The 12887-nt window shown below is 45.1% G+C and overlaps 1 protein-coding gene across 1 annotated transcript in view; it reads right to left on the reverse strand.

The window, feature by feature from the left end:
- Positions 1 to 12887, reverse strand: part of Slit3 (slit guidance ligand 3) — a 590749-nt gene that overhangs the window by 57182 nt on the left and 520680 nt on the right. The window contains exons 21-23 of the mRNA XM_003473328.5: positions 4974 to 5042; positions 3432 to 3503; positions 2795 to 2866 (exon numbers count right to left, since the gene is read on the reverse strand). Coding sequence (XP_003473376.2) covers positions 2795 to 2866; positions 3432 to 3503; positions 4974 to 5042 — 213 coding nt within the window. The remainder of the gene's footprint in view (positions 1 to 2794; positions 2867 to 3431; positions 3504 to 4973; positions 5043 to 12887) is intronic.

Here is a 12887-nt window from a genome sequence, read left to right on the forward strand (position 1 = left end):
AAACTTTTAATATTCATCTTTCTTTTTGTGTCAAACTCTAAGCATTGATCATCTCTGAAATGCTCATCATAATAAAGAAAGATCAGAAACAAGGGTCTAGACCAACGCTCAAACACAGCTGCAGATAATGTAATGTCTTTCAAAAACCTTTCTCTGCTCCCTAACTTGTAAATATGTTACATCTTCATTCATCTTTAATTTTGCCTTCAGTTATTACAGAAACAACTATATCAACAGCTGGTTATTAATGATATTTTTTCACATCTTCCCTGACGGTCTTTCTTTATATGGAAAAAATGCTAATGAGCTATAATTAAATTACATTTCTTTATCCAGGTAGATGCTGTGTGATAAACCCTTTCCCACAATGCTATTAGTCTTCTTCTTTACCTCTTTTAATAACTACACTTTACTGACTGGTTGTATTATAGCTCCCTTAAACATTTCCCCAATATGGTCCTTGTAGGTGATATTTAACATTTAGGTTAAAAATAACAGCACAACAAAGATCTTAATGCACAGAACCTTTCCCTCATTTTGAGTTATTCTTGAATACAAATTCCTACATGTGCAATTACTGAGAGAAAGGATACAAATATCATAAAACTGTAGCCTGTAAACACTTTTATTTTTCCTGAATTGGCCTTTACGCAGTAAATGTTGACTCCCTGCTGAGATAGATGGTTGGACTGAGGGTTTGGGAAATTTCCTTTTATCCCTGAGATCCTATGATTCTAAAACAGTGATGCTAAAAGCCTACTAATACTGAAGTCGTGTTATATGTTCATGTGTATTTCAGATTGACTACAATGTAGTACTGGTGCCAGGGAGGGACACACAAAGTAGTCCAGAACCCCTGGACAGGCTGTTGATGCTTACTCCACCACCAGCAGATAGCAAATCTGCAGGCCAATGCTATTTTTCTCTCCCTCGTATACACTGAGATGTCCCCATCACAGCTACTTTAATTAAGAGCATATGCGCACAGATCTGCTTAAAACTGGTAGCGCCCCCATGAGCAAACCCACACAGGGCTGTTAGACAGGGATGGCAGGCATAGCTGGGCCAGGTGTGGGGGGACAGCGGGAGCTGGGACGGCGGCACCCGTCCAGCTTTCACCCCGGCCAGTGAGACATGCTTATCTCCTGTTGTGTTCAATTGGAAATGGGAAAATGGTTCCGTGGATGTTTCCATTCTCAAACTCCCCAGAGAAGGTGGATAATAAATAAGTGACAATAACAGATTGCACACTGTCACTGCGGGTACTTCTTTGCCCCCAGAGAATTGATTTTTAATAACAGTGCAGATGACATGTGGCGGGAGTTGTCGCTGACATGGGTGTTTTGTGGGCTTCAATAAATCACATCAGGCTGGAGCCTCTGGCTGGAATGGACCAGCTTGTTGGGTGCTGTTTGCTGATGTTACCAGGCCCTGGGGAGGGTGCTGGGACTCCGAATCTGGAGGCTGGATTGTGAGTGACTAGCAGACCTTGGTTATCTACTTCACCCCAGTTTCCCCATTACTACTTCAGTGTGGGTCTCAGTTTCCCCCCTTTAAAAATTGGTATCTGCTGAAGCTGACAGCATTGTTGCAAAAGGTTACATGAAGAAATGGGCACAAAAAGCCCTGTCAAATATGGAGGTGACTATTATAGTAATAATGGGCCTGAAATGGAAAAGATTGACAGGTTTGGGCAGCGTGTCTGGTGTCTCTGTTCTCATGAGAATGTTATTCGAGGGCTGATAGTCAAAGGACCCATTCACAATATCTTTCTTTACAAATAAAATACGAGATAGAGGAGCACAAAGATCAGGTGACAGTAGGACCTAGGTTGGGTGCCTTCCTGCCCTAGCAAGCTAGCAAGTGAGAAGAGTAATAACAAACGTATATTTATGTTTACAGTGGCCAGTCCTGTGCTAAGTCCTTTACATGCAGCCTCTCAATTAATCCTTATAAGACTCTGTGAGACAATTACTGTAATGATTTGATTTCATGGATGAAAAGACACACAAAGAGGGAGGAACAGAGCTGTGCTCGGAAAGCAGGTGACTCGGTGGCGCTCTAGACTTTATCCAGAGCAAATGTGCCTCAGTTTGGCCACCCTGTTCAACAGCTGGACAGGGCCAGGCAGATGACAAGGGTGGGACAGGTCTGGAGGCTGCAGACTGCACCACCCCGTCCAGAGCTGCAGGGCTGCTCAACCATGAAGGAATGCAGAGGCAAGGCCCTCGAAAGGCCAGGAGCTTCAATTTTCTAAGAGAATGTGGAAGTTAGGATTTCCCTGAGTTAGTTAAATACTGGCAGCTTTTTTCTTTCGGTAAAACACACTCTGCACCAACTCTCTGTGAGCCGGCCCAGGGTCCCGTAACCTCTGGTATGTGAGTTGTGTTTCCTCGAGGAGGATGGACCATGCTGAGTCACTCCTCTGAGGCCAGACGCCACTCCTGCACAGGCTGATCATGCAAATGAGCTGCCTGCCACACTCTGAGCTCACTACTGGAGCGCAGGGTGTGACAAGCTTCCCTATCTTCAGAAGGGGAGCCCTGCCAATCCCATTTTATAAATAAAGAGCTGGAGACCCAGGAGATATGTGAGGCGCCCACGGTCCCACGAGCAGTAATGGGCTGCACCCCAGCAGTGGATGACTCTCAGGGTACTCTGGATCTCTGCACAAATAAGAGTGCTGGGCGGGAGGTGAGGGCCTGGAGCAAGGAGAGTGAAGAAGGGGCGTGCTCAGTATTCCTCCTACTGTTCCCCAGTACCGGGCAGCTCCCAGGGCACCCTGGGTACTCACAGCACTCGGAGAGACTGCAGCCCGTTGAAGGCGTGGATCGGGATGCACCGCAGCCGGTTGTAGCTCAGGATCCTGAGAGGAAAGCGGGGTAGGAGTTAGCTGGTGCTCTTACCACTCATGGTGCACTGTTTACGCTGTGAATCGGTCAGAGCAAAAGCTCCTCAACTCCCCAGTCTTATATTGCCAAAAGCCTCCTAGCAATAAAGGGAAGAGAACTTTCCAGGTTCCCACCATGTTCCGTGGCAGGCTGATGCTATCACCAGCTTCCCATAGCATCTCTCCTGTCAAATGGTATGTGCTTATCCCACGCAAAGCTAATGGAAAATAAATGGATTCATGCAAATGTAATTGTGTAGGGAAACCCTCCACTGGGAAAGGAAATTCACACATCCTGGAAGCTATTTTACAGAGTCTTCTTTAGAAGTAATGAAGTTCCAGTTTCTCCCAGTTTCTCGGTCTACCTAAAGTTCCTACCTACTTTAGTTTCCTTTTGATGACTAAGGTTTACCCTTTGCCTGGACAACCACAGCCCTGAGGACAACCTCACTAAAGCAGAGAACCTGAGGGGACGGGGGAAAAGATGGTCACTCACTGCTGGCCCATGAGAACAGTATATATGGATTCTCGCTGTACTCACAGAGTGGAGAGGTGAGACATATTGCTGAAGGTGTAATTGGTCAGCATGCCAATGCTGTTGTTGCTCAGGTCACTGGGAAAAGTAAAACACAAGAGTCAAAGTTTAATGGAAATTGCATCTGAAGGAGGCCATTCCAAAGTATCATACACGAATTCTCCAGTAAGTTCATCCATCTGCCCCTCTATGTATCCACCCACTCATTCACCCACCCCATCCTCCTCTCTGCCCGCCTGCTCATTCACCCACTTTTCATTCACTCCTCCATCTACCACTGATCCATCCATTGATCTATCTTCCTACTCATATACCCCCACCACTTCATTCCTCCTACAAATCTGATAGGATGAAATAAATGAATCTACAGCTTTTCTTTGGAGATAAATACCCAGAGCAGTGGCAACGTTAGCTCCACATTTGAATCACCTGAAGAACTTTTAAATCCTCTGATATCTGAGTTTTGTGCCCAGATAGTTTGATTTAAATGGTGCAGTATGGGCTTAAGCACAGGTATTAGAAACAATTCTTTCTCTTCTTCCTCTTCCTCCTGTTCTGCCTCTTCCTCTTCCTCCTCTTCCTTTGGAGAGTCTTCTAATCATTGCTATAGAGCAGTAGTTCCCAGCTAGGGGAACTTTTGCTCTTCTAATGACATTAGCAATGTCTGAACACATTTTTGGTTGTCCCTATTGGGAGAAGCACCACTGGTATCTAGCAGGGGTCAGGGATACTAATAAACATTCCACAATATCCATGCCGGCTCCCCACATCCAAGAAAGATCTGGCTTCAGATGACCATAGTGCCCTCATCTAGACACTGGTTTTAGGGTATCCAAACACAGGTGGCTTTTCCCCCCTATCTTTCATTAGTGGGTCTGCTTCTTTCCAAAGAGTGATGCTCTTTCATTCTGAAAGAGCCCTCATTTTCCTCTTGTGGCCTGGCCCCTGTCCTCCTATGCAGACATGGACATCTTCCAGTTACCACCTGCCCTGAAAAACTCTTCTTCCCCCGCCCCATTGTGGCAAGGCGGTAGGCTGGTTTTCTGAGTCTGGCTCATGCCCAGCACTTCTGCTTCTTATTAGGGCCTTTTTAGGTCTTGGAAGACTAGGCGGTAGTCAGCAGCTACCATCTGAAGAATCCTCAGTTTGAATCATCTACTTGGATGTTTCACATGGAATTAAAGGAGGAGAAAGGAGAAATAATCATTTTATGCTTTTGGCAAATCTAAGCACAACCATGGCTTGTAAGAAGCTGGAGACAGAGGAGGCTCAGGAGTTCAGCATGGACCATGGAAGGTCAGAGGCTTCTCCCATCCAAGCCAAGCAGGAAGGTGGTTTGGGTGGCCCATGATGCCTGGCTGTGGGTAACCTGCATGAGTAATCTCAGCCATCTGTTCCTCCTAGTGCATTTATCCACTCCTTCCAGGGAAAAAAGTTAGGAAAGGCTGTGTCAGCCAGCAGTACTCTTTTCTTTTACTCTCCACACCAGCTTTCTGAGTTACCTCCAAAGCCAAAAATACATGTCCCACCCAACATCCGGGTCCTTACATAAGTGTCAGGTGTCGGAGGGCTGACAGCTCTCTGGGAACAGCTGTTAAGTGGTTTCCTTCCAGGTACCTGAAAAGAGGTGCACAGTGACAACATGTGGTTGCTTTTCAAGATAAGCCTCCCTGACCTTCTGGGCTAGTTTGGCTCCCTTTTTTATCCTTATAGCTTTTATATTTTTCTCTTCAAAGCACATACTACATTGTCACTTAAGATTCATTTGGGTGATTATTCCACTAATGGAGTTTTCCTCCGCTGGACTGATAAGTTTCATGATGCAGGGCTCTTGTCTAAAATTACCCACTTTTAAAGCCCCCACAGCTCTTTAAAGGGCCCATATATATATATTAGATGTTTAATGCATATTTATTTAATAAATCAAATACTCAATTTATGCTAAGCCATCACAATATCCTTATATAACAGAGAATTAGTTTCAAGAAAAAAGCAAAAGATCAGAGATGTTAAAAAATTTGCTCAAGGTCACACAGTAAGCAAATGGTTGAGTTAGGACTTGAACCCGGGACTCTCTACCTATACTCTCACCATGACTTTGTATAGCCTCCTGCTGGCTCCTGCATGGTGGTAGAAGAAGTGATTCAAGATTCATTTTAGGAACTTTAATCCAATACTGAGCATCTCCATTGTGCGTTCAGAAGCTAAAAAATGTAAGCTGGGCATGGTGGCGCATGCCTGCAATCCCAGCACTAGGGAGGATGAGGCAGGAGGACTGCCATGAATTAGAGACCAGTCTGGGCTACATAGTGAGTTCAAGGCCAACCAGCACTGCAACTTGAGATCTTGCCACAAAAAACAAACAAAAAACCCAAACAAAAAGCAAAACGAAACAAAAAACCCAAGACACTGAGAGAAGGGGGCTTATCTCTGATTCCTGGAACACTGTGCTACGGTTCCTAGCAGCAGGACCACATGGCCGGAGGGGAGTGAAGATGTGCTCAACAAAGAAGGACACTCCTGGAAAGATAAAGGCTTAGCCTGGACTCCGGGGTTTTGCACGGACTGTACAATGAAGGAGAGGTAAGTGTGGTTCAAGAAAGAGGAGGAGATTTCACTGAAATTACATAATCAGAATTACAAAGGCTGTGACTACCTATCAAGATTATGATTACCCTCAAGCAGGGACAGTTCCTTTACTCCTTCTCTTGCTATACAGACTCTCTCTCAAGCTTCCCATTGTGCTCAGAACAAAATTGCGAAAGAAAGCGTTAAGGAGGTTACAAGATGTGCTTGGCTTTTCTGGGTGAATTTCTTTAGACTGAAAGCTCTCACAATGTTTACTCTCACATCCGTCAACACACAGTCCATGCTCTTTATTCAGGCAATGCTTGTCTCTAGCTACAGGACTGACTCAGGATCTATCTTTTGCTATAGCTCAGTGCTTCTCAAAGTTTAATATACATGCAAACCCTCTATAATACTGATAGAAAAGTAGATTCTGATCTAGTAAGTCTGGGGCAAGTTGGAGAATCTGTATTTCTCATACGCTTCCTGGCAGTGGAAACCACTGGTTTAAAGACCACACTGAGCAACAAGGTGTGAATGCACTGCTTGGTGCTTTTTGTCCCTTTCTACAAAATGACTGAATGGGGATGAAGTGAATTAAAACAGGATATGGACAAATTTGTGAATGACTGAACCAGATTTAGCTTTACAATTAAAAGACTCTCTTCCTATGGTCAGCCCCCAGGGATTCTCATGGCACAGAATACTGGCAAGGACCTGATAAACTCTTTGTTGCCATAGAATATTGGATTAATGTCCCTTGGGTCCTTGATATTTTTATTTACTATTGTATGCCCAGAGTTATGCTAGATGCTGGGGAACCAGAATCCATGTCTGTCTTCAGGAAGCGTTATCAGCAGACCCAAAATTCAGCCATACACATGCTTAGATGATGCCCACAGGCAGAAGAGCTAAAAGAAATCCATTTGTTCATGTATTCATTTATTCACACACAAATATTTATTGAGTAACTGTGATATTCCAGGTACTAAATGTACTGATGAATAAGATAGCAGCAGTGCCTACTGCTTTTGCATGATTAAGAATTTTATGGGCCCTGGGCATGGTGGTACATGCCTGTAATCCACTCTACTCAGGAGACTGGGGCAGGAGGATCACAAGTTTGACATAAGCTCGGGTGAAGTAATGAGAACCTTTCTCAGTAAAACAAAACCCAAACTAAACAAAAACTAATGGAAGAGAGTAAAGGGGGAGGGGGCAGACACACAGAGAGACATGAATTGCAAATTACAATCTGTGCTTTGGAGGGAAGTAGTAGTGTGCTGTGTTGGGGGATGGCCAGGGGCTCAGTGTAGAAGACAGCAGCTGAGATAAAGATGAGAAAGAGCAGAGCGGGAAGACAGGGAAGCCAGCCCAATGGCAGCTTGTGGAGAACTTCAAGTTTAAGCATCACAGCAAAGAAAGAAAATGCGGAAGCTGAAATCTCACGGGTCAGGGAGGACAATGGGCATAAGGCGGACCATTCTGAGGCCTTGGAGATGGTCTCTTTTGAAGCAGATGTACAGAACAAGGTTGACCAGGGCTTCTGGGTGGTTTCTGTCCTTTCCTGAACAAGAGGCTCCAGGGCCTTGGCATTCTGTGTGAATAGTGGCCCTGTAACTCAGTAGGAGCAGGGCTGAGTGGGGTGGAGGGATAGCATGGGGAAGGCCTCCAGCTTTCTCCCTTGAATGGGGCAGTAGATGGTAGGATTCCCAGGTCTGCACAGGCTAAAGGGCACCGGCCTGCACAAACACACAAAGTGTGGTGTGGAAACTGGTATGTTGGGGAATTTGGAAGTCATGGCTAGATAAAGGAGCAGGGCAGGCAATGAGCGATGGTCCAGGGAGCATTTTTCCTGAGGGAGACTAACCCTAAGAAGCTGTGGTGACTGACATGTGATAGCTTATCTCTAGATGTCCCTCTAAAGCCTCATGCACTCATAGGTGGAGCTTTGGGGAGGTGACTGGACCATGGGTGTGTGATGCTGGGAGGCAGAGCCTGGTGGGAGAAGGTGGGTCACTGTGGGTGTGGCTGGAGGGTATATATCCCTCAGTTTCCCTTGATTTATGTGCTGCTTCCTGCCTGCCCTGCCATGGACTGTTTCTCCATTGTCAAGCTCCTCTGCCATATCACTCTGTCTTGGAACAAGCCGACTATGGACTGAAAGCTTTACAAATTGTGAGCTAAAATAAACCTTTCCTCCTTTAACTAGGTGTTGGGTATTGTGTCCAAACAATGAGAAAATAAGATAGAACAATTACTCTCTTCTCTGCTCCCCTCATTCTGCACATTCTCTGGTTTTCATTGGTTTGCTGTAACTACTTAGCAAACCTGAGGCCCCTAAGATAAACACCAGAATACAATGCCCAAATCTTGTGTCTCCTTTCTGGGATATTTGCAGAAGGCACGTGAGAAGCACAGGATAAAGATGACCATTGGTTAGGCTTGCTGTATGCCTATTTTTAAGTGTAGGAAAGGTTTACTGAGGATTAGGAATAGTCCCTGAGGGACAAGAGAGGTTCAAAAAGTGGGTTTCCACCAAGTCCTTTTGTCAGGGGTAATTTATACATCAAAGTCACAAATGTGGGTACAACTTAGGTCAAGCTATAATCAACCAATAAAATGACAAGTATAGCTACTTAGCTAATACTGATCCAATAGGGAAGTAGGGCAGGTAGCAAGGGTATATGGCTGATACCATTAGCCTTGGCTTATCTATAATTTCTAAACCAGGAACATTTGGAAAGGGATGAGCCCACATGTTCTGGTCACCCACCTGGGTGTCTGATGCATATCTGGACTAAATGGACTGGGTGATACTAATTATAGTTCTGCTTATCTTAAGGTATGTAATTTTATCTCACAGACAACACAGGACAAGGACAAGACTGGAGCTTATAAGTAAACTCACCAGCGCTCTCTGAGGTTTAGTTTCAGTGTTTTGCAATAGACTCAGGTCTATTACCTCTTCTAATTCTCTGGAGCTGGTATGGAGGGTATTTTGCTCAGGCTAAGTGTAGGGACAGGATTGAAACTTATATCTGTTGGATTTTGGAGCAAGAGTGGTCAATTCATTGCAGTTTCATTTTTCATTTGAACTCCTTATTGTCAACTTACGTCATTACGGTTTTGAGTTTATATACAGTTGTCCCATGAAGGGGTGGTTTCAGAACCCCACTGATACCAAAACTCAGGAACGCTCAAATCCCTCATATAAAATGCCATTTAATGTATGTATATTTTCCTGTATTCTTTTAAATCATCTCTAAGTGGCTTATAATACATAACTACGTGGCTACATAAACAGTTATTTTACTGTACTTTTTAGGAAAAATGACAAAATATCTGTACCAATTCATTACATATGCAATTCCTTTCCCAAATATTTTCAACCTGCATTTGGTCAAATCTGAAGATGCAGAACCCATGGGTACAATGAAGGCCAACTATATTCTACTATAGGATTTATTTTTTTCTCCGAACCCTGCTAATCTGTAATTTCTACAAGGGCAGAGATTTTTGCCAGTTTTATTTCTTGCTATAGTCCCAGTATACAGTATAATGTTTAGCTCATGATAAGGGCTCAACGATTTCTTGAATAGGACTCTGGGTTACAAAAAGAAAACCAGGAGGCCACAGTGGGCTCTAAGACTGTCCTGTGCCTGGCCCGGGTTATACTGTATGCCAAGCCATGCCCTGAAAATACAGGGGTTTGCTGAGAGTTGAGAAAGCATAAATGGCTCCTGGCCTTCAGGGATGCTGACAGCATTCTTAGCCAAGGCGGGGTTAGGACTCTGGAGGGTGGGCAGTGTGATGGCTGCCTCTGGAGCTACTGGTGCCCACAGAGTCAGCTGTGGGCTGCAGCTGGGCTCTCACCTGCACTATGCCAGTGTAGCCTCTGTCCCTGCTTAAATAGCTCCTATACCTTGTTAGAGAAAGGCCACCCAACTTCTGCCCAAGTCTGACAAGGCCTCTGTAGTGAGTCCTTGTAATAGTCAGTGTTCTCCAGAGAATCAAAAGCAAACAGTGTGTGTGTGTGTGTGTGTGTGTGTGTGTGTGTGTGTGTATGTATATAAAAACTTCAGAGGACCATGATCTTGGACTAGGTGCTAGAACTAGGCTCCAACAGACCAGACTAAAAATCAAATCAGAATCACCCATTCTAAAATACCCCACCCACAAACTGGAACCAAGCTGTTCACCTGACCTTCCAAGATACCAGGAAAAATGAGGCAAGAGCTGCATTTCCTAAGCAGACTAGTTTCAACACACAGGATCAGAAAGTGTTCTCTGCTGTAACTCTTACACAAAAAAGCCACCTAAAGTAACCTGGTATTAACCAATCAGATACTTTCCTATTGTTCTGTTTCCCTGTCTGGGCCTTGTAAGGAAATTAATTTTGAAGCGACCAATCCTATTTTTGTTGTTTCTGCTTTTTTTCAGTCCTTCTCTGAGTGGGAAACCAAACTTTTCTGGTCAGCCCATTGGAACACTCTATTTTATGAACCACAAATTAAAGCCAATTGAGATCTTTAATCCAAATTTTTATCAGTTTTGTTCTTTTACTCTGCGTATGATAGGAACATATTAAGGAATTAGCTTGTTTGTTTGTTGTCTTTTTGAGACAGGGTCTTGCTACGCAGTTCAGGATGGCCTTGAGCTCACTTTGTAGCCCAGGCTGGTCTCGAACTCACAACAATCCTCCTGCCTCAGCTTCCCGAGTGCTGGGATTACAGGCGTGAACCACCATGCTTGGGTGGAGCTGGCAAGTCTAAAATTCATAGGCCAGGCTGATGGTGGACATTAGGAACTGTAATCTCTATTATTTAAAAAGCCCACTGCTTGTAGGTACTGGTTGCATCTGTAAAATGCATTCATAGCAATGTCTAGACTAACTGGGTACCACAGCCCATGGAAATGCCACATGAAATTAGCCTCCTGTTCTGTTACCTCAGATAAAACCTTCCCTTCACCGCTGGCTCCAGCTCTACTGGCCCTGTCCTTCCACAGATGTTCCAACCCCCTTTCAGGAGAGGGAGCTCAGGTCTTTGCCTATGCTGCTCCGTTTCCTCCCTCCTGACCTGGTTATCTCCTACAATGCCCAGATCTCAGTTCCAGCACCATCTTATCTCCCTCATATCAGCCTCCACACTCACAGGTAACATTAGAGGCTTCCAAAACATTGGGTGTTTTCTTCCCATCATTTAATTGTATGGTGACACGTTGGTGTGACTGTGTAACGCAGATAGAAGCGTGTCTGTGTTGCTCACCCCGGCTTTCCCACACATTGCCTGGCAACACATCGCTCAGGCAACATCATCCAGACGATGAAACCCTAGAACTCCCCAGGTGGAGCTGCATTTGGCACGGCAGAGCCAAGTGGGAGCACCTTCAGCACGAAATGTCCCCACTGACCTGGCATGGCAGCTTGGAAGATGCAGAATCAAAAGGTTCCTCTTTCAGAAATGCAGATGCGGCTGTGAGGGAAAGCTCCCTTTGTAGGAAGCCCTTGATGAAAACTCTGAACTCCAAAGTTGCCGGTAACTGCAGCGCAGGCCCCTGAGGGACCATTTCAGAAGACTGCCCTCTGCCCCACAGCCTTAGAACTGCTGGAGCACTTCCAGCAGGTCAGCCTCTGCGCTGACCTGCATTTAAATGCTCTGCTTCAGCCCCAGAGCAAGCACATGAGGATACATCTGCCTAGCACAAAAATGCACTCACATCTCTTTGAACGGATGCTCTCATCCTGCTTCCAGCTTTGTAGGACTAACCAATACCCACACAGAATGCTAGCACCAACTGAATGGTGATGGAGGGGAAGAGTGGTCACCTTCCAGCAGACCTTCCTCCAGGCCAGGATCTCTGCCAGAGGCCTCGGGTGATGCCAGGCAGTTAGAAGGCGGGCAGTGGAGGCTTACATTCTGGCTCTGTCATAGCTGTGTGATCTTGGATAAGAGACTGAACCTTTCTGAGCTTGCATTTCCTCAGTGGTACAATGAGGATTACATTAGTCATTGCCTTGATGTGATTATGAAAACTGAATGAGAGTCTCTGTGGACAGACTTGGTAATTTTGAATGTTTGTACACATACATCCACAGGCATACATACACAAATGTATCTATATTCAACAATGCATATGCTTATCAAAAGAAATGATTCTTGGCTATCCATTATCCATTTCCTGTTCTTCATCCAGAAGAATATTTCTAAAGTGAGAATTGGATCAGGCCACTTTTCTGCTTAAAATTCTTCTTTGGCTCTTGTATTTCTCTAGGGACAAGGAGTCCACTGTCCCCAGCCCGCAGAACTTACGTGTACCTTCTCAAGTTTCTAGCACACACATTCCTCCTTCTTATTCCCTTTGCTGGCCTCATGACCTTGGTTTCTTTAATGTAAGATTTTCTACCTTGAGGGACTCCTGAAAGCATGTACTTCCTAGTCATTTCTCCTCTTTACTTTCTTGGGAATTCCTACTGTATTCTTTATCTGAAATGGGTCATTTACTGGTGAGTTTCTTATTATCTTCTCTCTCCATTCTAAGTTTCTGAGATGAGGGATGTTAGTACAGAGGAGCTGCTGTACCCAGCTCCTCTGGCTGTGTTGTACAATAAACTCCTTGCATACTCGTACAAGCAAAGGGAGCTTTCTTAGCGCTCAGCCTGTACTCAGGTCTCCCAGTCTCCCCATTGCCTGGCATTGCTGAGGAGTAGATGCCATCTGCTGTGGTCTCAGCTGGCCCAAGGCCTGTGCCTGGATGCCTAAGACCTGCCATGCCCAGAGCCAGCCCCTTCTCCAAAGATGGGACCAACTGCCCCCAGCTGGCTGGAGGCACATTTGTGTTTCTCTCTCAGGCCAGAGAAAAGTAAAGCACACAGTTAAAGTGGGCCATCAG

Source organism: Cavia porcellus, unplaced genomic scaffold (genome assembly GCF_034190915.1).
Source record: "Cavia porcellus strain 051 isolate PalLab524CR breed Dunkin Hartley unplaced genomic scaffold, mCavPor4.1 scaffold_19, whole genome shotgun sequence".
Taxonomy (NCBI): Eukaryota; Metazoa; Chordata; class Mammalia; order Rodentia; family Caviidae; genus Cavia; species Cavia porcellus.